Here is a 23,013-nt window from a genome sequence, read left to right as displayed (position 1 = left end):
AAAACCGTACAGAGTTCAAATCCAAAGTGCTCCCCCCATTTGTGTTAACTCTTCCTTATTTATTTCCAATAGCATTCTATACTGTGCTTTTTAGTTGCCAAAAAAATCCCTCATAATATGGGGTTGTGGTATAAAAAAAATTGAGAACCCCCGGTCTATGAATCCTTTGTAATGTGTGCGTGTGCGTGCCGTGCCGTGTAGATGAAGGAGGGCAGGAGGACATCCAGTCTGAAGGCCAGCTACGAGGCCATCAAGAACAACGACTTCCAGCTGGGCAGGGAGTTTGCCCTGCAGTCCAGGGCGGACACCTCCTCGGGCTACTCCTCCTCCGCCCTGGCCTCCACGCTCACCCAGACCCTCGCCCCCACCTCCACCTCTGGAGACTCCAGGGGACGCAAGTCCAAGTAAGACCACACAAACACAGGAATCTCATACCATGTTTACTTAACCCTTTAAGACCGGGAACGCATCTGTGTGTCATTTTTAGATTTCTTTGGCTATTCAAAAATAGCAGATATACAAGCTCATAAGAGCAAGTTTTTTGGGGGGAAAAATGTATGTTGCTATAATAATCAGTGGTTCCCAAACTTTTTCATGTCAAGGACCATCCAAAATGATAAGTAATTGTCCGCGGACCCCCATCTCAAAATATTCTGTTTTCAGAAGCAAAGCTATGAGTACAAAAATGTGCACAAATTGTGAAGATTTTTCAAAAATAGCCAAAGTATGAATTAATGGTTAAAGTGGTTAAAATCTAAAATGACACAGATGCGTTCCCGGTCTTAATGGGTTAAGTTGCACGCAGGTATTGTGCGCCAAAAGAAGTCGATCCACAAGCTCATGTCGCGCGCCACGTTGTGAGCTTGTAGATTGGCTAATTTAGGTGCACGCCATGATCCATTCCCACTTTCAGCTAGGCTAAAGGAACGACGTGACAGTGTGTGACATCTCTTATTTTCTCGTTTTATCTCCTAAAACCAGAAGCGGCATCAAGTCTTCTAACCACCAGTCATCTTCATCGTCCTCTTCCTCCTCACTGTCGTCATGCTCCTCGTCCTCGGCTCTGGCCCAGGAGCTGTCCCAGCAGGCCTCGGCGCTACCCGAGGCCGAGGCCAACAGCCAGGTGGACTGGACCTATGACCCCAACGAGCCCCGCTACTGCATCTGCAACCAGGTAAACTCAAACCCAACAGAAGTGACTCCCATGGCACTGAAACTCAAGGTTTCTTAGTTCTAAAGCCCTTTTCTCTGGGTTGTAACTAGGCAGTTATTAGAGTTCTCAACGGGCCTGAAAATGAAGGCCCGGCCCGACAAATTACCATACCTTTAGGCCCGAAAACCCGACAAACCAGAAAAGGTGTCATTATTGTGCGTAATGACCTCAAAGTCACACATCCAACAAGCTTTGAACCGAGCAGATTGGACCTTCCTTTCCAGAGATGATGGCCAAAATATCTTGAAAACGGCCACTTTCGACGATTTTCGATCGCTGATTTTCCGATTGAGTTTTGGCCATATTGTCGCCCCTTTTTTCTTTAATAACACGGGCTGGCTAGGAAGGTCGGACGGTGACAAACTAGATACCTGAGCTGCATCCAACACATCCACTGCCATTTCCGTCTGCCTTACCGCTAGGGGCAGTTGAAATATCTTTAGGGCGGATAATAGCTAATTACAATAGATTTTGTGCCCGGCCCGAAAACATCGGTCTGGTAGGGTCGGGTTCGGGCAGAATTGAGAACTCTAGCAGTTATCAAATAGCAGCCTGATCGCAATCATTTGATCTAATCACATTTATTTTGAATAACCATTAGAATATAACTAAATAAAAATGTCCATTCATCTGCATAGAAATAGCTCATGTCGCAAACTTTTCATACATTTTCAAATAAATTCTAAAATATCAAACTTGCCTTTTGCAGTTGACAGGATTTTCTTTTAAAAATATGCTCCAGTGTTAAATGCCAAAAACCCAATTAAATCAGTAATCACCATTTGTTTATGACTAAATCAGCTGTAATTGTATGATTGTGACAGCCCTAGTTGTAGCCACAGTGGTTTTGGTTGTGTTTATGGAAATAACATGGGGGTGCTTGGTCTGACTAGTCTTCATTTTGTTGTTGCTCACTGCAAACCAGAGATGCATTTTTGAAGCTTGTACGTGCTAGATGGAGCTGTTGGAAGTTCCCAGCATTGGATGTATTGTTTTAATCTTCTGTCTCTCACGGCTGGCATCTATCATTTTAGATTTCTTTGGCTATTCAAAAATAGATCTATCTACAAGCTCATAGCACGGCACTCGTGCCGTGCTATGAGCTTGTAGATAGATCTGCTATTTTTTTTAAATAAATCTGTATTTGTAACTCAAATCTTTGCTTCTGGGTGTCCCTGGAACAAAATATTGTACATGTTTAAAAATATATATTCAAAGATTTGCACAAATTGGTGCCGCGCTATGATCTTGTATATCTGCTATTTTTGAATGGCCAAAGAAATCTTAAAATGACACAGACGCGTCCCTGGATTGAATGGGTTCGATGTGAAGAAAAGGAGTTGGATCCAAGTTGTCTTTCTTCAAAATAGTTTGGTGACAATTCACATGATAAAGGAAAAGCAGCACTCTGTTATACCTTTTTTTTCAGTTTTTTTTTAACATTTCAAAATGGTGGTTTCTAATACAAGTGCTTGATTGCAACAGAAACACACTGTTGCAGTGTAAATCTATAAGCTGCTGCTGTCGCTAGAGACAAAAGTCATTCAATTCCGCTCCGTTGAACACAAATTTATCCACACAATATGCACGGGGACCAGACAGAACAGCAGGTAGGCAGATGGAACTACAAATTAGTTGTCAATAACGTTTCGCTCTCTGCATTTTTAGACATGGTTGTTTTAAAATTGTTTCACATTTGTCCTTTTTGCAAGTATCATTAACCTACAAAAAAAAGTTATCGCCAACCGCTATTTTATTTGTCAGAACTCTTACAACCTGTCTTTTCCTCCTCAGGTTTCTTACGGTGAAATGGTTGGCTGTGATAATACTGATGTAAGTATCTGGTTTCCTGGTGTAAAAACATGTTTGCATCCATCCATTCATGTTTAGTCTGAATTGTATGTAACTCAAAGCAGTGTTGATTTCGTTGACTAAAACTATGATGGAAAATGTTTGTCAACTTTTTGTTTCACTGACAAACTAAAGAATAACTAAGCTATGATGACTAAATATATTGACAATTTCGTCAACAACTTAAAACTAGACTAAAATGTTAGTGAGGGACTAGTGGAGAAGAGATCCTGTAGAACTAAAAGACAAGTCATTGTATGTTTGGTTGCGCTCGGGTGTTGCGCTCTGAAAATAGCAGATCTACAAGCTCACAACGCTTTGTGAGCTTGTAGATTGGCTATTTTCAGCATGCAACCAAGTGTAAAATCAGCCATTAAGACGCCATCAAGGCACCGCCAAAATACATTTTAATCGACTAAATCAACTGTAGATTTAGTCGACTATAATCTTAAGATATTTGGTCGACTAAAACTAGACTTAACAGTAAAACATTTCAGATGACTAAAATATGACTAAAACTAAATGGAATTTGATTCAAAGGGCTATGACTAAAACTAAATCAAAATTCGCTGTCAAAATCAACACTAGTCCAACCGTGTGTGTGTGTGCGTGTGTGTGTGTGTTTGTGTGTTCTCCTCAGTGTCCAATCGAGTGGTTCCACTACGGCTGTGTGGGATTGACAGAAGCCCCCAAGGGCAAGTGGTACTGCCCCCAGTGTACGGCCGCCATGAAGAGAAGAGGCAGCAGGCACAAATAGATCTCCTGTAGCTCCCTTCTTACCGGACCACCCCACACCCCCCCCCCCCCCCCCAACACCGCACCCACCCAAACCCTGTGGTCCCTCCCATAAACAAAAATGTATACCTGTTCCAGACCCCACACGGTGTGTGTCTGTCTGTCTGTCTGTCTGTGTGTGTGTGTGTGTGTGTTATTCATGTCATATGGTGGAGGTCGGAGTTCGGATACTCTGGCCTAAAGTTCTGTGTTTACAACGTTTGGCGTTCCGGAGGAGCCTCGTTATTTAGATTGAACCTTCCCTACTGAAGACTCTCAAAGCCCCTGTCCCTCCTACCCTCCCCTCTCTCTCTCTCTCACTCACTCAGTACCAAACATTCCCACCGGCTTCAGATGCTATCAATGCACTGAATTGGATATTATCACGTTTTAACCCATTAAGACCTGACGCCGATTCTACGTCTTCTAAATCAGTTTTCTGAAAAACTTACGTTTCTATATCAGTGGTGCTCAATCTTTTTCATGTCAAGGACCCCCAAAATGTATATAATTGGCCGCCAACCCCCATCTCAAAATAATTTGTTCCAGGGACCCCCAGAAGCAAAGATTTGAATTAAAAATGTTCACTTTAACTGATTCACTGCCAATCGCGTAGATCTACGTGAACTAATTTAATATTTTTTTTCCAATTTGATCCAAAGACCAAGGAGATATGATTTTTCGAAGATCTAGACTCCTATCCACTTCCTTGTTAACTTAAAAATTCTGTATCTCGGCTCCTGAGTACTTTTTTTTTTCAATGAAAAATGTCTGGCACTGGCTAAAAAAATATGAAAATACCTCTGGCAGTTAATGGGTTAAAAGAATATATATATTCAAAGATTTGCACACATTTTCACGATTTTTCAAAAATAGCAGATCTACAAGCTCATAGCGCGGCATCGAGTGCCGCGCTATGAGCTTGTATATCTGCTATTTTTGAATAGCCAAAAGTGTAACAATAATGCTTTTTAGCTCAAATCAAAAAGTGACACCAGGCTTAATCAGACTATTGATTGGTCTAAGTAGGTGAGATACTGACCTACCGACGTTTAATCAGACTATTGATTGGTGAGATGCTGATCTACCGTGGGTTGATACAGGTTGGGGCAAACCGCTCACCCCAAAACATGATTTACAATTCTGTGCCTATCGGTACGTAACGCGAACGTCGCAACGTTCGGCACGGCAACTCGCTCGCTTCAGCTCGCTCGGTGGTGCCTCTCGTGGCTCAAGTTCGCTTGACTTCGCTTTGCCCTTCGGTCAAAGGGCACAAATATGGCCGCGATGGTAGCGATCGCATGATTCCAAACTACGACTGTGAGTTCGCCTCTTTGTCATCGCTCCTATTTCTCAACCATGTTGAGCGTGTTTTGTGGGAGAAGTGTCCCCACGGTGCGTGGCCTCGCCCCCTGGTGCAGCCAGCGTGCTGCTGGAGAGCAGCTAAGAGCTTCATCACCCTGGACAATCCTAAGAATTATAATTTTGCCATTGACAAAGAGGGCAGAGTAGTCAAGCAGACGGTACTGAAGTGATGCCTCATCAAACGGACTATTTCCTTATAAACGGCTCTGTCCGGCAAGGATGGACGCCTGCCTCGCATGTACCGCCTCTTTAGATAGAAAACAAAACACTCACGTTCCATTTAATTTATCCAGTCCGCACTGGCAGCATCTCTGTATGTAAATCTCTAGCTCGTTTTAGGCTCGCTCGGTGGTGTTCGCTTGAGACGGCACACCTCCGACGCGGCCCAAAACTTTACTTTATACAAAACACCTACTGAGTCCCGTCGGTAGGTCAGTATCTCATCAATCAATAGTCTGATTAAACGTGGGTATCTCACCTACTTAGACCAATCAATAGTCTTAACCCATTAAGACCTGGAACGCATCTGTGTCATTTTAGAGTTCTTTGGCGATTTTTGAAAAATCGTTTTTTTTTTCAAAGATCTGTTAGGATTTAGAAAACATTTTAAGAATCTTAAAACGTGATAATGTCCCATTCAGTGCATTGACAGCATCCGAAATGGGTGACATTCCTCTTCCTCGCCATGTCTAGGTGGGCCGCCACAATCCACTCTCTTGACTCTTGTAACGCAACAAGGTGCTGCTGACGACGGGAAGCACGCACAAGGGAAATTTATTATTTTTTAAAGTGATAAAACGTTAGCCAGGGGCTCTTTTCCTTGGGCTGCAGAAAGCCCATGGGAAGCCTCCTGATTTTTGTAAAGGTGCTCTCATATGTCGAAAAAACGTACCTGATATTAATTAATGGGAACGGAGGCGGTGTGTGTGGCATTATTAAGTTACTGCTGTCGCATAATATTAACTTTGACACCCCTCAAGAGTCTCTTAAATGTTTTTCAGAATGTACAGTATAAGAACAAATAAATTACTGAAGCCTGTATGTATGTGAGGGTGCAAGTCTGTTTGCTGTAAGTGTGTTTGTGTGTTACCAGTCATTCTGCACTGAGATGGTGTGTGTGTGTACCATTTCCAGATTATGTCAAAAATAAAATGATTTTTTTTTTGCTACCTCTTGTTTCTCACTTCTAATTTATTTGTCTACACAATGCCTGATCTACACTATACTTATGCTGTAGCCAGAGGGTAGAGCTTGGCACACTAGGGTTCCTCAAAGTGGATGCCGTGGCACCCTAGTGTGCCGTGACGCAAGCCCAGGGGTGCCGCAGAATACTTTGATAATATTTGGGATTGATCAAAATCACTCCAGTTTGACCACTTTAACCATAACCCTCTATTACTTGAGATACTTGGTGCGCTCTTTATTTCCATCTACACGAAATCGCTTCACCAAAAATAGCAGATCTACAAGCTCACAACAGCTTGTAGATCGTCTATTTTTTTGATGAACGTTACCACAAGATAAGAGATGCTGGGGTTCAAGTGGATATTTTCAATCTGTCCTAATGGAAACTGACATTTTCTCAATATCCTTGTGAAATACTGTATCTTAGGGCAGTGGTTCTCAACCAGTGGTCCTTGATGGGTTTCCAGGGGGTCCCCAGCCAAATTCATAGTTAGAAACCAAATGGACCCTTATGTGTCTGTAACTCTGAGTGTACAAATGGAACCAAATGGACCCTAACGGGTCCATTTGGTTCCATTTGTACACTCAGAGTTAAATGAACACTAATGATGATGATGATGATGATACTGTGTAGATTAAGACCCCCAAGAAATCAAAATGGTTGAGTCCCTGGCATATCTTTTCAAATGGGGGTCCGTGGGCTAATATGTGTCAATTTGGGGGTCCTTGACGCGAAAATGGTTGAAAACCATTGTCTTAGGGGGAAATAATTAAATGTTTACGTCCCGTAATATGACATAAATATAAGGTGCCATAAAGTAACAATGTCATTCAGGGGTGCCGTGGATGAAAACAAATATTTACAGGGGTGCCCTGAGCCAAAAACGTTCGACAACCACTGAGCATTGGTTCTCAAAGTGGGGTCCGGGGACCCCCAGGGGTCCTTGAGGGAGTTCCAGGGGGTCCCCAGCTAAATGATAGAGAGTTAGGAACCAAATGGACCCTTATGGGTCTGTAACTCTGAGAGTGTACAAATGGACCCTAACGGGTCCATTTGGTTCCATTTGTACACTCTCAGAGTTACATTAACATTGATTTTACAATAGGGGTCCCAGAGATAGAAATGCCATTAAATGGGGGTCCATATCTTAAAATGCATGTCAAACTGGGGGTCCTTGCAGTTAAAATGGTTGAGAATCACTGCTAGAGCCGTATAAAAAAATCTTCTCTTATGGGGGTCCCTGGCATATCTTTTCAAATGGGGGGTCCGTGGGCTAATAAGTGTCAATTTGGGGGTCCTTGACATGAAAAGGTTTGACAACCACTGCACTACTAGAGGGTAATGATGAAGTGTGTGTTTTCCACGAGTCCACTGTTTTAACAGTCAGGAGATGGGTGGGTGGGGGTGAGGGCTGAGAGGGGGGGGTACACGTCTCGACCTCCTACTGAGCAGGCATGTGTGCGCATTTAGACCGTGGAATTTCTGCCCCTAAACCGAGGAGCATTCCCACAGTAGAGCCCAGGATCACCTCCACTGAAGTTCAAACCGTTCCGTGTCGACGTTTCGCTACACTATGCGAGCCCTCTGTGTAGAGACGAGAGTCAGTGACGTGCGCGCGTCTCAGTCTCAGCATACTGCGATCCAATGGAAGTTGACTGTTTGTTCTTCGTGGGCTTTAACGCAAACCAGGTGGACACTTTAGCGTCACCAGCTCAACGGATAGGATAGCCTTCTGAAAGGAGATCGTACTTGGATCGAGTCATCGAGCCTGCTTTTAAAAACCCTCACTTTCCTAGTAGTTTTGGTGAAGTTGTGGATCAGATCGGGGTTGGACGGGGAGGAGGGATCAGCCTCTATAGTGACGGATCAGTCATGAGCTAGTACCGTTATTCCACTGTTTTTAAACAGCCATGAGACATCGAAAACAACCCGGTGCGCACCACCACCACGTCCACGGATCACGGAATTCTATAAGTCGCATATAGGGCTCTGATTTCGTGTTTTAAGATGGATATATGTTAGACATCTCCGCTTTTTTAAAGGGAAACCGTTAGTTCCGTCGTTGTTCTAAAAGCGAGATGCGTAACCGGAGTGCGCGTTTTGGCACTTTGTGGACACATCAGCCTCAGGATTATCCGCTGTTCTTCACGCGAGGAGGAGGAGGACAGCTTTCTGTATGGGCTGCATCCAGGACCATGAGAGGTTTGCTTTGAGATGGAGACCATCTAGTAAACACAGCGGTGGAAAGTAACCAAGTACATGTACTTGAGTACAGTTTTGAGGTACTTTTACTTTACTTGAGTATTTCTAATTTTCAGTACTTTTAATTCTACTCCACTACACCTCAGAGAGACAAATATTATATTTGTACTCCACTGCATTTATTTGAAAACTATAGTTACTTTGTAGATTTGGATTATTATTACAAAACATACATTAACCACTTCAGCCCTGTATACATTTCGGGCATTTGAAAATAGCAGATCTACAAGCTCACAGTGCCATGCATTGTGAGCTTGTAGATCTGCTATTTTCAAAATGTTATAATTTTGAAAACTTGAAATGGGACAGTCTGCTGCATAATGAGTGACTTTAACTTTTGGTAGCCTACTTTAAGTACATTTTGATGCCAATACTTTTGTACTTTTACTCAAGTACAATTTTGAATTTGAACTTGTAACAAGAGCATTTCTACATTGCAGTATTAATACTTTTTAAGTAAAACAAAAAAATGTGTATACTTTTTCCCCACCACTGACAGCTTGTCTTAATCAATAAGTCACACCTGGGAGAGACGGAAGCCGGGATGCTGTGGGGCCTCTTCTGGTCCCTGCGCCGCAGATATTACTGCTGCTCCGGCCCCTTGTTGCTGCTGGGGGTCGCGGTGTGTCTGTTCTACCAGACCCTGATGGTCGCCCGGAACAGCTTCAGACCCAGCCAGCCCGCCCCCACCGACGACCTGCAGAGCAACAGGTCCGCGGAGGACGAGACCTCTGACGACGAACTGATCACCGATATAGGGCGACTTATCTCCACCCTGGACACTTTACAGAGAGACAGAGAGGTGAGTGCCAACCTCTCTCTCCAGCACCTGATGCTCATGGCAGTGGTTCTCAAACTTCTTCTTGTCAAGGACCCCCAAAATCATATGTATTTGGCCGCGGACCCCCATGTCAAAATATCTTGTTCCAGGGACCCCCCATAAGCAAAGATTTAAGTTACAAATGTTCGCTTTCAAAAATGTTATATTCAAAGATTTGCCCACATTTTCACGATAAAAAAAAAATAGCAGATCTACAAGCTCATAGCGCGCGCTATGAGCTTGTAGATCTGCTATTTTTGAATAGCCAAAGTATAAAAGGTTAAAGTGAAATTAGTGTGATGCTATATTAACACATTTTTCTGGGGACCCCCAAAATTAGTTAATATGGTGTCATCATTTTAACCACTTTATCCATATTTTATAGTTTGGCTATTCAAAAATAGCAGATATACAAGCCCATAGCGCGGTACTCGAGCTTGTAGATCTGCAATTTCTTTTTAAATCGTGAAAACTTGTGCAAATCTTTGAATATATGCATGTTTTAAAGTGAACATTTGTAAGTCAAATCTTTGCTTCTGGGGGTCCCTGGAACAAGATATTTTGAGATGGGGGTCCGCGGCCAAATACATATATCCCTTTGGGGGTGAAAAAGTTTGAGAACCACTGGTCCACATCTCTCTCTCTCTCTCTCTCTCTCTCTCTCTCTCTCTCTCTCTCTCTCTCTCTCTCTCTCTCTGTGTCTCTGTGTGTGTGTGTGTGTGTGTGTGTGTGTGTGTGTGTGTGTGTGTGTGTGTGTGTGTGTGTGTGTGTGTGTGTGTGTGTGTGTGTGTGTGTGTGTGTCTCTATCTCTCTCTCTCTATTAATCCTAGTGAGCCTTGTTCTGCTCTAGTAGCTTATGTGACTCTTAGGGCCGACTTTAATAGCTTTTAGTGCGTAAGAAATGCAAAGAGAGTTTTGCTAAAAAGGAAAAGAGCAATGTTTACCATGGCTGTCATTGTTGGGGGTTTATTTTTAGCTGCCAAAGGCATGGGGGATGATGACAGCTCATTGGTCAGAGTCAGACACACATGTGTCCATGAAGGAAGTGAGCGGAGGGCTTTTATTGTCCTGCTCAAATTACCCCCAACAGGATGAGTGACACCTGTGAGGCCCAATCGAAATAATGCAAAGGACACTGGGTATTTTAAGAGGTTGCTGGTCCTCAGTGGCTGATATAAATCTTCTATATGAATCATGCTGTGATGAAACCAGTCCCCTTGACAGCTAACATGTCAGTAGACTGGTGACAAACAGCTGACAGAATAACTTATGTTCCTATTTAGGTGTCAGCAAATCTGAAGAGATCTCCTAGTCATCACTGTGTGTGTGTGTGTGTGTGTGTCTGTCTGTCTGTCTGTCTGTCTGTCTGTCTGTCTGTCTGTGTGTGTGTGTACCAAAAGTAAAAGTACAAAAATGTTTGAAAATAGCAGATCTACAAGCTCACAATGTGTCGCATCGCGACGCGTTGTGAGCTTGTAGATCTGGAGTAAAAGTACAATATTTGCCTCTGAGATGCAGTGGAGTAGAAGTAAGTATAGACAATTGGAAATACTCCGGTAAAGCAAAAGTACCTCAAAATTGTACTGAAGTACAGTACTTGAGTAAAAAAAAAACGTAGTTACTTTACACCTCTGGCGTGCGTGCGTGCGTGCGTGCGTGAGTGATCAGTTTGTCTTGTCAGTGCCCTTTAAAGTCTATGGTAATGCCATTGTTACAGGTCATCAGAGGCGTGTGGAAGTGACAGCTGACAGCAATCAGCTGTTCATCAGCGTGTCACATAATAGCACTATATAGTGTTAAGAGTAACAGGCCCCGCCCTGCACCACGTCACTTACACACTCACTGCTATTGTGTCAACTAAAGAAAGCAAGAGAAACAAAATGTTTACCTGACAATTTGACAAAGTGAAAATGTATATCAGCTGAAGCAACAGAGGGAGAAAAACATGACATTTTAGTTAACCCATTAAAACCGGTGACGCAATTGTGTCATTTTAAGATTTCTTCGGCTATTCAAAAATAGCAGATCTACAAGCTATATATATATATTTTTAAATGTGTCTGATGTATCTTTGAATATATATTTTTTAAAGAGACCATGTTTAACTTTGTTACAACTCCTGGGGTTTCCCTGGAACAAAATATTTTGAGATGGGGGGGGTCCACGGCCAAATACATATCCTTTTTGCGAACCACTGATATTATAGCAGCATTAGTTAGGATTTAGAATACATTTGTAGGATCCCCCAGGAGCAAAGATTTGAGTTACAAATGTTCGCTTTAAAAATATATATGTATTCAAAGACCCACGATTTTCCACAATCTTTCCAAAAAATAGCAGAGCTACAAGCTCATAGCGCCGTGCTATGAGCTTGTAGATCTGCTATTTTTGAATATCCCAAAGAACTCAAAAAATAACCCAAATACGTTCCCGGTCTCAAAGGGTTAAAGAGAGTCAGTCCAGCATGTATGTTTAGGTGCCTGATCCTATTCTAAGTAAGCCTTGTAGATACAAACTCTGGCCCATTACAGCCATGGAGCTGCAATCCACCAGTTTCATGTCTTCCAACCATCTACCTATACCGCTAGTGCGAGAGGCAGTTTCAGGCAGTACTACTTGTCCACCAGTGCAAAACAAAAAAAATATCCATGAATTCAAGTCTCCATGGGGTGACTAATCGATAGGAAAAAAAAGTCATTCTGGGGGTAAACTACCCCTTTAAGATATTCTTAAAATATATGCTATATAGAAAGTATGTTTGTGTGTCTTTGTGCATATTGATCGTCTCTTCCCTGGATGCCTGACAGATAGCCGATGAGCTCCGTGGATAGAGGAAGCAGAGTTTTGTATAGTGAATGGACTTCCTTGGGAGAGCATAGGACAGAGTGGGGAGGCATGGAAACAGAGGCCAGCAAAAGAACAGAATGACACACGCTGTAGATAGGGACAGCATAATGAATAAATGTGCGTGGCGTGCGTGTGTGTATTAATCCAGTAAGACCGGGAGCGCAATTTGTGTCATTTTGAGATTCATTTGGCTATTGAAAAATAGCAGATCTACAAGCTCATAGTGTGGCACTTGGTGCCGCGCTATATGAGCTTGTAGATCTGCTTGTAGATCTTCTATATTTGAAAAATCTTGAAAATGTGCGCAAATCTTTAAATATATAATTTTTTTAAGCGAACATTTGTAACTCCAATCTTTGCTTCATGGGGGTCCCTGGAACAAAACGTTTTGAGATGGGGGTCCACGGCCAAATACATATCTAAAAATGTTTTCTAAATCCTAACAGTATGTTGCTATATCTGTAGTGCTCCAACTTTTCTATGTCAAGGACCCCCAAAATGATCTGTATTTGATCTCAAAATATGTTTTTCCAGGGACAAATATTGGAGTTAAAAATGTGTATATATTCAAAGATTTGCACACATTTTCAAAAATAGCAGATATACAAGCTCATAGCGCGGCACTCGGTGCCGCGCTATGAGCTTGTATATCTGCTATTTTTGAATAGCCAAAGAAATACAATAATGACACAGATGCGTTCCCGGATTCAATGGGTTAATGGGTGTTTACAGTGAATGTGGTGTTAGCTGTCCATTAACGTTTCCCAGAGGCTTCTTTTAGTCACAGCACTGGCCACTGTAATTTGATTCTGTTTTTAATTCAATTCAATTCAATTCAACTTTACTGTCAGTCCACCTTACACGAAAGTGCACAGGGAACCGAAAAAACAAATATTTTCTTTGGGTTACAGTGCAGAATAGGGACATGAACAACATGTCTACAGGCAACACAAACAAGACAACCTAATTGATTGATTGATTGAATATTTTATTAGGCAGAAATGTAAAAAAAAAACCAGAAATAGTTGTGCGTGCATGTGTCCATTGGTGCATTTGCCCTGACATTTGTGCGTGCGTGCGTGCGTGTGTATGTGTGTGTGTGTCAGTGGTTGAAGAAGTACTAAGATTATTATCATAAGTTATATTAGCATAAAGAGACAAGATGAATTAGCACTGAGCTGGACTGATCTGATTGGAACAGAGCCAAATAGGGAAATGGGGTTGATGGGAGAGGAATGTTATGAGTAACAGTTCGTTCAGTCTCTCTGTTGAACTGTCGTTAATAAAAAAAACTCCTATTATAAGTAAAAGTATTGAAAATTGGAAATACTCCGGTAAAGTAAAAATACCTCAACATTTTGCTTGCGTGCGTGTGTGCGCATGTGCTGTGCTGTGCTGTGTATGTTTTGGCCTATAGGTGTCAATCCTGCCTCTCTCTCTCTAACACCATAGCAGAGTGTGAGCCAGCTCTGCAGTGGCTATGAGGAAGTGTTAGATTAGGGCTTATGTTATTTGACTCGTTATCCCTTCTGAGGCCTCTTAAAGACCCCTGGCAGCGCCGTTCGGTTTCGGGTCCATGGGCTCGGGGCCGAAACCAAAGCTCCCAGGGGTCAGAAAGAAACTACTATCGCCCTCTGAAACATGCAAACGCTAGGTTGTTGATACAGCATGGTATACCGTATACGCAGCCTTGGGATGAAGTCACTCAGTTGACATGCACCCACTCACTTCCCCACCCGAACTAGTAGAAGACTGAGTGAAGACGGTATTTAGTTGATTGTTGTGCTGATTTGATTGTTGTGGTGTTGGTATATGAAGAGTACAGGACACAATGCTGAATGTCAAGTGTCAACCAGTGGCCAACTGATTATCAGCAGTGGTGGAAAGTAACTAAGTACATGTACTCAAGTACTGTATTTAAGTACAATTTTGAGGAATTTTTACTTGGAGTATTTCCATTTTTCTATACTTTTACTTAGAGACAAATATTGTACTTTTACTCCACTACAATTATTTGAAAACTGTAGTTACTAGTTAGTTCGTAGATTTTGATTATTATTACAAAACATACATTAACCACTTCAGCCCTATGTAAACTTTGGCTATTTGAAAATAGCCGATCTACAAGCTCACAACGCGTTGCATGGTGACGCGTTGTGAGCTTGTAGATCTGCTATTTTCAAATAGCCTTTTGCACATTTTAGACATAACTAGTACTTTTACTTTTGGTACATTTTGATGGCAATACTTTTGTATTTTACTCGAGTAAATGCACACGCACACACACACACACACACACACACACGTTACTTTTATTTAGAGTGTGCTCAGAAAGGAACCCCGCTGCCAGAACAATGTTAGGGCTTATTGCCTGATACTAATTGTCTGAACGGGTGTGTGTGTGTGTGTGTGTGTGTGTGTGTGTGTGTGTGTGTGTGTGTGTGTGTGTGTGTGTGTGTGTGTGTGTGTGTGTGTGTGTGTGTGTGTGTGTGTGTGTGTGTGAGAGTGATGCGTGTGTGTGTGTGTGTGATGCGTGTATGCATGGGTGTGCACGCTCGTGTCTGTGTGTGTTTGTGCGTGTTTAAGCCTGTTCCAGTGTGTGAACTATAAGCTGACTGGAGGGGTCAACCATAGGGTATAACATCAGTGGTATTCATGTCTTGCCCATGTATGGACTTATTAGCGTATGTGAACTCAGTTCAACTTTATTGTCATTCCACTTCACTCACGTGCACAGGTTGACCAAAACAAAAAAACATTGACCTGGGGATCATTCATTTTGCCGCTATCTAAACGATAAATTCATCATCTCTCTGTGTCTGTGTGGTGCCTGGTGCAAAGGCGGTCGGATCAGCGTTTGTCCAAAACTGCTGATCCGACCGATGTGCCCATATATAGACGTACGATGTATAGACATACAATATAGCAGTTATGGTGGTCTTTGAATTTAAAAAAGTTTGAGATCCACTGGTATTGTAATTGTATTGCACAGTGGTTTTCAACCTTTTTCATGCCAAGGACCCCTAAATTGATATACATTTGGCTGCGGACCGCCATCTGATAATGTTTTGTGCCAGTGACCCCCAGAAGCAAAGATTTGAATACAAAATGTGCTTTAAAAAGAAATATATATACTCAAAGATATGCACACATTTTCACGATTTTTCTAAAATAGCAGATCTACAAGCTCATAGCGCGGCACTCGGTGCCGCACTATGAGCTTGTATATCTGCTATTTTTGAATAGCCAAAGCTAAGTGGTTAAAATTATTGTGACGCTATGTTAACTAATTTCGTTGGGGACCCTCTGGTACCCCCCCCAAGGACCACTGGTGGTCCCCGGACCACTGGTTGAGAACCACTGGTATAGCAGACGTGAAGTCCACATACCAGCAATCTTCTTATCTATACCACCATGTTTTCCAGACTTGAACCCCAGCATCCCTATTCTGGGGGAGAACGTTTTGGTGAAGAGATTTAGTGTAGACAGAAACAAGAAATGATGACGCAGTCATATTAATACCAGGTTGCTCTCTCCAGCGTCCCCGCACGGAACCAAATGGACCGGTGGTCCTGTACCCTTTCGCTCGCGGAGTAACAAATCGCTGTTGGAGGCGGCGTTGTGTGTGTGTGTGTATGAGAAGTCAAGTCAATAGTTTGTTTGGTGGCGACGACCACACTTTTTTTTTACTATGATCCCATAGCATGGGAGGACGCCTGTCGTTCAGAGTATGGGGAAGTCTCTGGGAAGTCTCCCCATGGCTTAAAGGATTGAAGGACAGCCAATGATGAAAAGGTCGCTAGAAAAGGTTTAGAAAGTGTCAAGAAAGTGTTGAGAAAGTGTTGAGTAGTTGATCAGTCTCTTCCTAGACCAGGCTGCAAGCAACCTGGTAAAAAGCGAATGTTTAACTCAGGTTTGTTTCTCTAAGAATAGAGGGTTTAAGTGGACGTAGCTATATGTGAGACTAGTTCAACAACGAGCGGTGAGCACAGGAATTGCTCTGAGTTCGGGCCCCATGACAATATATAAACCAACACATACCGACACTGACGAACGCTGGAAAGCCGAAACGTTTGTCCTTTTGTATGGCATAATGGAGAGATAAAACACGGACTCATCTTGTCACTCTGAGGACGACCCTTCACTCTTGCCAAATATATAAACCATACAATCTATACGGGCCCTTGGAATAATCCCAGCAACATGTCACCTTCTATTGGACACCGCAGTGTCAAAGTGGATCTTATGGAGCATAATTTATGGAACCAACAATGTTTTAAGGTCAAGGTCAACGGTGCCTGACAAGAACCATGTGTAGTGAGTAGAGAGAGAGAGAGAGAGAGAGAGAGAGAGAGAGAGAGAGAGAGAGAGAGAGAGAGAGAGAGAGAGAGAGAGAGAGAGAGAGAGAGAGAGAGAGAGAGAGAGAGAGAGAGAGATAGAGAGAGAGAGAAGGAATGTAGAGAGTTAATGGACTTTCAAAGTCAGCTGGATAAAAAGGAAAATAAATGTGGGAAGTTTCAGCTGCATGGAGAGCCAAAGGGGGGTGGGAGGGGTGGACTTTAGGTCTTAGATCAAGCTCCTCTGTACCAGGGCAGCCTCTTGGACGACCATAAAACAGCAGCTGAACAGGAAAAACACTGCACTCGCACAATATTTCAAACGAAACCCACTAAAGATCACATAAAGCCTAGAGGAAGACACAGATACGAGAGAGTCAGATAATATGATGAAGAACGATGGGGAGACAGAGAGAAGGGGAGAGGAGGCGAGGACAATCAATATTTAGGTGAACCTTTGAAATAAGATAACACACTGATTGGGCATGTTTACAACAGCTGGGCTGAAGCAAATAAACGGACCACTACTTCCTGAAAGAACAACGTATCAGAGTTCAAAAACACGGAAAAAGGGAAAGTCTTCCCAGAAAGGATTATAATTGGGGACGAGGTCAGCAGAATCAATCGTCGATGTCATTGTTTACATGGAAAACATGTTTTATAGTTCATTTAGAAACTCTTTATTGACAACAAACTTTTACGCCTCCTCAATCAAACATAAGACATTTGTCTTGTAATGAGAAATTGTCATTGTTCCCTTTACATTTCTAAGCCTAGTTGCTGATACTGTAAGTGATCAACTAGAAGTGAGGAGTGCAAAGCAAGGAGTGTTGTGTGCGTGCGTGTGTGCGTGTGTGCGTCTGTGTGTGTATGTGTGTGTGTTTTAGATTTAGTATGCACTGCAGTGAGTGAGAGCAGGCCTGTTTGGCAATGCAGGCCCATGGTGCCACTTTACTGGAGAACTGCTGAAAGTCCTGGCAAGAACCTCCTGTCTCTCTCTCTAATCTCTCACACTGTCTCTCTCTCTGTCACATTATTTTCTTCAAACCCCTGAAACATTCTCGACTTCTAACCCGTTATTGCTCACTCTTGCTCTCAACATCTTCCTTGATGTCAACACTCTCCTCTCCTCTCCTCTCCTCTCCTCTCCTCTCCTCTCCTCTCCTCTCCTCTCCTCTCCTCTCCTCTCCTCTCCTGTCTCAGTGACATAACAGCATAATGTGGCATAAAGCTACCAGCGGCTCCATGCTAGAGGTCAGTGTGGCCAAGATGAGGTCCATGGTGTATAAATATTCGCACGCACACACACACACACACAAACACACACACACACACACACACACACACACACACACACACACACACACACACACACACACACACACACACACACACACACACACACACACACACACACACACACACACACACACACACACTGTCACACACACACACACACACACACACACAGTCACACACATTGTTACATGACTGACTGGCAATATGACTAGACCACACTGCAGTTCCGGAGCCAACCCCCTTATGTAGTGTGTTATTTAGAACAAGCATAAACACATCTTGGGTTCGGCCTCAGAAATAAGCGTCGTTTTACTTGCAAATTATATTCTAGAGTGCAACCTCACAAAAGATTTACTTCCCGACGGAATTCCCTGGCTAACAACTAAGGCTCCAAACTCACTGCCAGCAAGAGACGTATACTGCGTGGAATAATCTTTCCGCACAAAAACATTCACACACACACAAACATGCATTCACACACACATGCAGGCAGGCACGTACACATATGATCGCACCCGCACATACACACATACACATACACACACATACGCACGCACGGACACATGGACAGAGACTAGCTACCAGGCATGCTGCAGGCTAGCTGAAGCATGTTGGCCATGCACACACAGCTACATTAGGACTTCCAGAAAGCCATTAGGGAAAGAACACACGAGGCGGGGGACAACCTAAAAACAGCCATGCCAAACTGTCAGTCGCCGCTCGATACCTCGCATGCAGTTCAGTTTGCTAAAGGTTGCCCTACAGACCCACACAGGTACCCATACTGTCCTGTAATGCAATACACACGCATGACACAGAGGGCACGTTGCCATCTGCCAGAGGGTGACCTGGCAACGACGCCAGCATATGTAGTTATTTCTGTCATGCCGTCATAGGTGTTTAACCTTTATATTTTCACCTGTACTATGTCTAGTACATCTCCATAATATTTATTCATGTTAAAAACCTCGACCCATCTGTTCCTCATCTGTCCGTGCTGTTGTATATTCAAGTATGGTGTATCCCTTCATTGGCCATGACTTCATCATGTGTTTATGCATAGTGAGCATACATGTAGTACTATGAATGTATTGTTATACACACATCAGATTGTGGTTAGGTTTAGGTCACTCGTTAATTTTGGTTCAGCAATTTGTTTTACTTCAGAGCCAGGTGTTCCTACTTATATATTACAGTTCCTACTTATATATTATATATATATTACAGAGCTCTTTGGACACGGGCCTATACTCGGGAACGATGCAAGCCGGCAATGATGCAAGTTGGGAAAGCATAACCCGGTTATGTAATACCTGCTGGCTGTTGCATCCATTGTACCTATTTGGCATGTAACGATTTATCGTAAATCGATTAAAATCGATTCAAACTGGTGACAATTTAAATCGATTTAATAAAAAAATTATCGCGATGCAAAAAATAGCCAAGCAAATGAAGAAAATACAGGATCTTTGTAAGAGAATTGATAAGAGTTTCATTTGCTACTGTATTGAAAAGAGGATAAGAGAAAACACAGTATTATTTAAAAAAAGAGAAGGAAATAATCTCTTACACAATACGAGAAATAATGAAAAAAATAAATGTCTGGAAAATAATTTTGTGTTTAACACATTGAGTGCCAGGGTGTTTTTAAAACAGGGTACAGTCGGTGCCTGGATTTTAACCATTTTTGAACCTTTTCCAAGTAGTCACAAAATATTTTCAGTGATCACCGTCCTCAAGGTGATCCCCTCATTACACACATAGAGGTCTCGTACAATCGGGGGAAAAAAATTAAAAACATTAGGTAATCCGTTCCATAGTTGCAGCCAGTTGAAAATAGTCGAAAATAGTCAAAAATACATATTTTAGAAAAAAAAGTACACAGGAGCCGAGATACAGGCTTTTGAAGTCATAAGTTAACCAGGAAGTGGATTGGAGTCTAAATCTTCGCAAAATGATATCTCCTGGTGCTGTGAAGAAAAAAAAAAAATATATATATATATATATATATTTTTTTTTAATTTTTTTTATCATAACCGTTTTTGGCACACAACGCATGGCTTCTCAAAAACGGTCCGGACCGTTTTTGGCACTCAATGTGTTAAGAAATCGTGAAAAATCATATTGTGAACCTAATATCGTGATTCGAATGGTATTGTGAGTTGAGTGAATCGTTATGACTATCCATTGTACCAGTCTTGTCTGCCTGTTAGTGTTGGGATCCAGAACCGGATCAAACATTTGAGGAACCGGAATCGGTTCCATCACATTTGGAAGCGTTTCCGGAAACCGGTTTTATCACACTATCACACTGTCAGTAGCAAACAACAGCATAAGGATAAAAGGGTACTGGCTAAAGGGCAATAGCTATTCATTTGTTTCTGTTCAGAAGCCCTCATATGAGAAGCACCAGACGTTCTTGGCTACTGTCATTTGTATCACCACTCGCGGAAGGACAACAGTAATATAATTCCAATCATTCCCCCATAGAACAACACACTGACCGCAGTGAATTCATCCATCGATGCCAATGAGATGGGCTGGAGAGAGTTGGTGCAATGAGACAGACGTACCATTGTATCTGGTGCATACATCTGAACAGTATTCCTCTGTTGGTGTTGGTGTTGGTATGGCCTCACTGGAGCAGGATTGTGTTAGGGTTAGGAGAGAGTCTGTTATGAATTCAGTGAAATATGCCCTCACGCAGTATTGTACTGGGTCCAGGGGAGTGGGGACCCAAAGTATTTGTTTTTGTTTTGATTTATTAGACAGTACAGCGTTAACCACTTTCAGATATACAAGCTCATAATGCATCGTGACGCATTGTGAGCATGTAGAGCAGCTATTTTTGCTGTTTTTTTAAACATTTGTTGAATAAACAAAAGGATTTGTTAACTAGAAAAAGTGCTCCTTGGAGCCAGGTCAGGTAGGTTATTGTGGCCTCCTGGTGGCGCTATAATTGGCCAATGTGAAAAGGGTGCCATTTCTTCTTGGGCCTTTCACGGCAATCGGACACTGTATTCTTGTTTGAGGGATTCTGTTCCAAAAATGTGTTTTGCTAAATTAGACCTGCTGGTGGTGCTATAACAGGCCAATGTGAAAAGGGTGGCATTTCTACCTCGGCCTAGTGGGAATGTGCGTGCAAGATGTCCCGGAAATTGCACGCTGTGTTCATGATTTGAGGCATTTGGTTCAAAACGGACCTCTCCTGCAAACTTGTTAATGTTAGCCAATTTGGATGGAATATGAAAAATGATCACATAACTATAGAGATACTGTGTACCAATTTGCGTGCTTTTTGGACAGAATCTGTAGGAGTAATATCCAAAAATCAGCCTTCTGGTGGCGCTATAACAGGCCAATCTGAAAAATTCAGGGCAGAGGTTCTGAATTGGCCTCCAGGGAGTGTGTCTGCACAGTTTCACAGTGACCGGGCTAACAGTGCCGGAGATTAGCTGCTCACAGACAGACGGACACACACACAGACGGACACTCGGACGGACGGACAGGGTGCAAAACATAGTCTCGGCCATGCCTTTCGGCCTGGCGGAGACCATGACAGACAGACAGACAGGCAAGACAGACAGAGAATGACACGCAACACAGGTCACAAGGCAAACTTGAACGTGGGACGTGACCGGGGGGTGGCCATGGTCATGATTACACGGTGCACGTTCCAACTGGGCACCGGTGGGGCACTCCTTCAGACTAACTGCTATGCTATGTCCCCGTGTCTGCTGTCAAAGTGTCCGTGTCTAGTGGAAAATGTTTGCAGTCTGTAAACGATCTGATACAGTGTTGTTGTGTTGTGGAAACGACAAGGAGGGACGTGCATGGTGGGGACCACAGCCGGGACTGAGAGCTAGGAGAAGGCTTGCTGCACGGCACCACCCAGTTCAGACGGGTGGAGGGAGGTGGTTCATGTTCCCAAAGCAGGCCTGCATGGAACTCGGGTGTCTGTGCCAAGCAGGGCTGCCTGACTGGGGCTGTGGCCGAGGTTTAACCTGCGTGCCTGGCAGTACATCATGTCCACCCCAAGGAGATAGCGGAAAAGACAAGCGATGTTCCACGGGAGAACAGGTGGACGAGGTTATATGGAAAGGGGGTGTGCATGTTTGTGTGTGTGTGAGTGTGTATATTGTGACTCATTCATTCGTAACACCGTAGCGGTATATATCTGCAGGTTAGCAAGGGCCTGCTGCAGCCATGGTGAGATCATAGGCAAAGTGGCATACTGTGTGTGTGTGTGTGTGTGTGTGTGTGTGTGTGTGTGTGTGTGTGTGTGTGTGTGTGTGTGTGTGTGTGTGTGTGTTGTGTGTGTGTGTGTGTGTGTGCGTGCGTGCGCACATTGGGGTCTTAAAGATAGCAACAACTATTTATAAATGGTGAAGCATGGGATACAGTGACAACACACACACCAGCTACCGTGTTCCCCACTGTAGCTTGACCTCCTCTTGTCTGTCACTTTGGCTCCACTGTCCGTCACCATGAGGTTTATTATTATGAGGGGTGTTATGGGAGCCTGAAAGATGGACAGGATGTCGGCACCTAAGTCCTTATATTCGTAACATCATTCAAATAATTTCTTAAAACATTGATCCGGAAGGTCTATAGCTGTTATGATTCACAAAGATTCAAAAACCACACCTAGACAGTGAAATGCATTGGACAGTGAAAGCTGATGCAAATTAAAAAAAATGTCATGAACAAAAGATCCCGCACACTGCTCTTGCTCAGCAGCAGCGTTGCAGCAGCGTTAGTCGTCGACTAAAACTATGACGAAAAATTTTCGTCAACTACCTTTTTTCACTGACGAAAACTAATTAAAACCGAAGTAAAAACTAAGCTATGATGACTAAAACTATGACTAAATATACTGACAATTTTGTCAACAAATATAAACTAGACTAACATGTTAGTGAGGGACTAGTGGAGAAGAGATCCAGTAGAGCTAAAAGACAAGTCATTTTATATTTGGTTGCCCTGGTCAACACGTCGCAGCGCGACGCGTTGTGAGCTTGTAGATCGGCTATTTTCTGCATGCAACGAAGTGTAAAAT

The 23,013-nt window shown here is 42.9% G+C and overlaps 3 protein-coding genes across 4 annotated transcripts in view; 2 read left to right on the top strand and 1 right to left on the bottom strand.

Annotated features, from left to right (window-relative positions):
* Positions 1–23,013, bottom strand: part of socs2 (suppressor of cytokine signaling 2) — a 267,878-nt gene that overhangs the window by 14,636 nt on the left and 230,229 nt on the right. The gene's annotated exons all lie outside the window — the stretch shown is intronic.
* ing3 (inhibitor of growth family, member 3) overlaps positions 1–23,013 on the top strand; it is a 99,957-nt gene that overhangs the window by 7,021 nt on the left and 69,923 nt on the right. Inside the window, exons 9-12 of one of the 2 annotated variants that reach the window (XR_013932600.1) lie at positions 202–404; positions 982–1,174; positions 3,008–3,046; positions 3,705–5,656. Coding sequence is in view for 1 of the 2 variants with exons in the window: in XM_080420835.1 (XP_080276961.1) it covers positions 202–404; positions 982–1,174; positions 3,008–3,046; positions 3,705–3,821 (552 nt within the window). In the remaining variant the exon portion in view is untranslated. Of the gene's footprint in view, positions 1–201; positions 405–981; positions 1,175–3,007; positions 3,047–3,704; positions 6,373–23,013 lie in introns of those variants that run through there. The other variant, XM_080420835.1, reaches the window with a different exon arrangement.
* cped1 (cadherin-like and PC-esterase domain containing 1) overlaps positions 9,189–23,013 on the top strand; it is a 128,953-nt gene continuing 115,128 nt past the window's right edge. Inside the window, exon 1 of the mRNA XM_080421171.1 lies at positions 9,189–9,453. Within this exon, the coding sequence (XP_080277297.1) occupies positions 9,196–9,453 (258 nt within the window). The 5' untranslated portion in view covers positions 9,189–9,195. The remainder of the gene's footprint in view (positions 9,454–23,013) is intronic.

Source organism: Gymnoscopelus braueri (genome assembly GCF_963280865.1).
Source record: "Gymnoscopelus braueri genome assembly, chromosome: 23".
Lineage (NCBI taxonomy): Eukaryota > Metazoa > Chordata > Actinopteri > Myctophiformes > Myctophidae > Gymnoscopelus > Gymnoscopelus braueri.
This window is presented reverse-complemented; position numbering and strand designations above follow the sequence as displayed.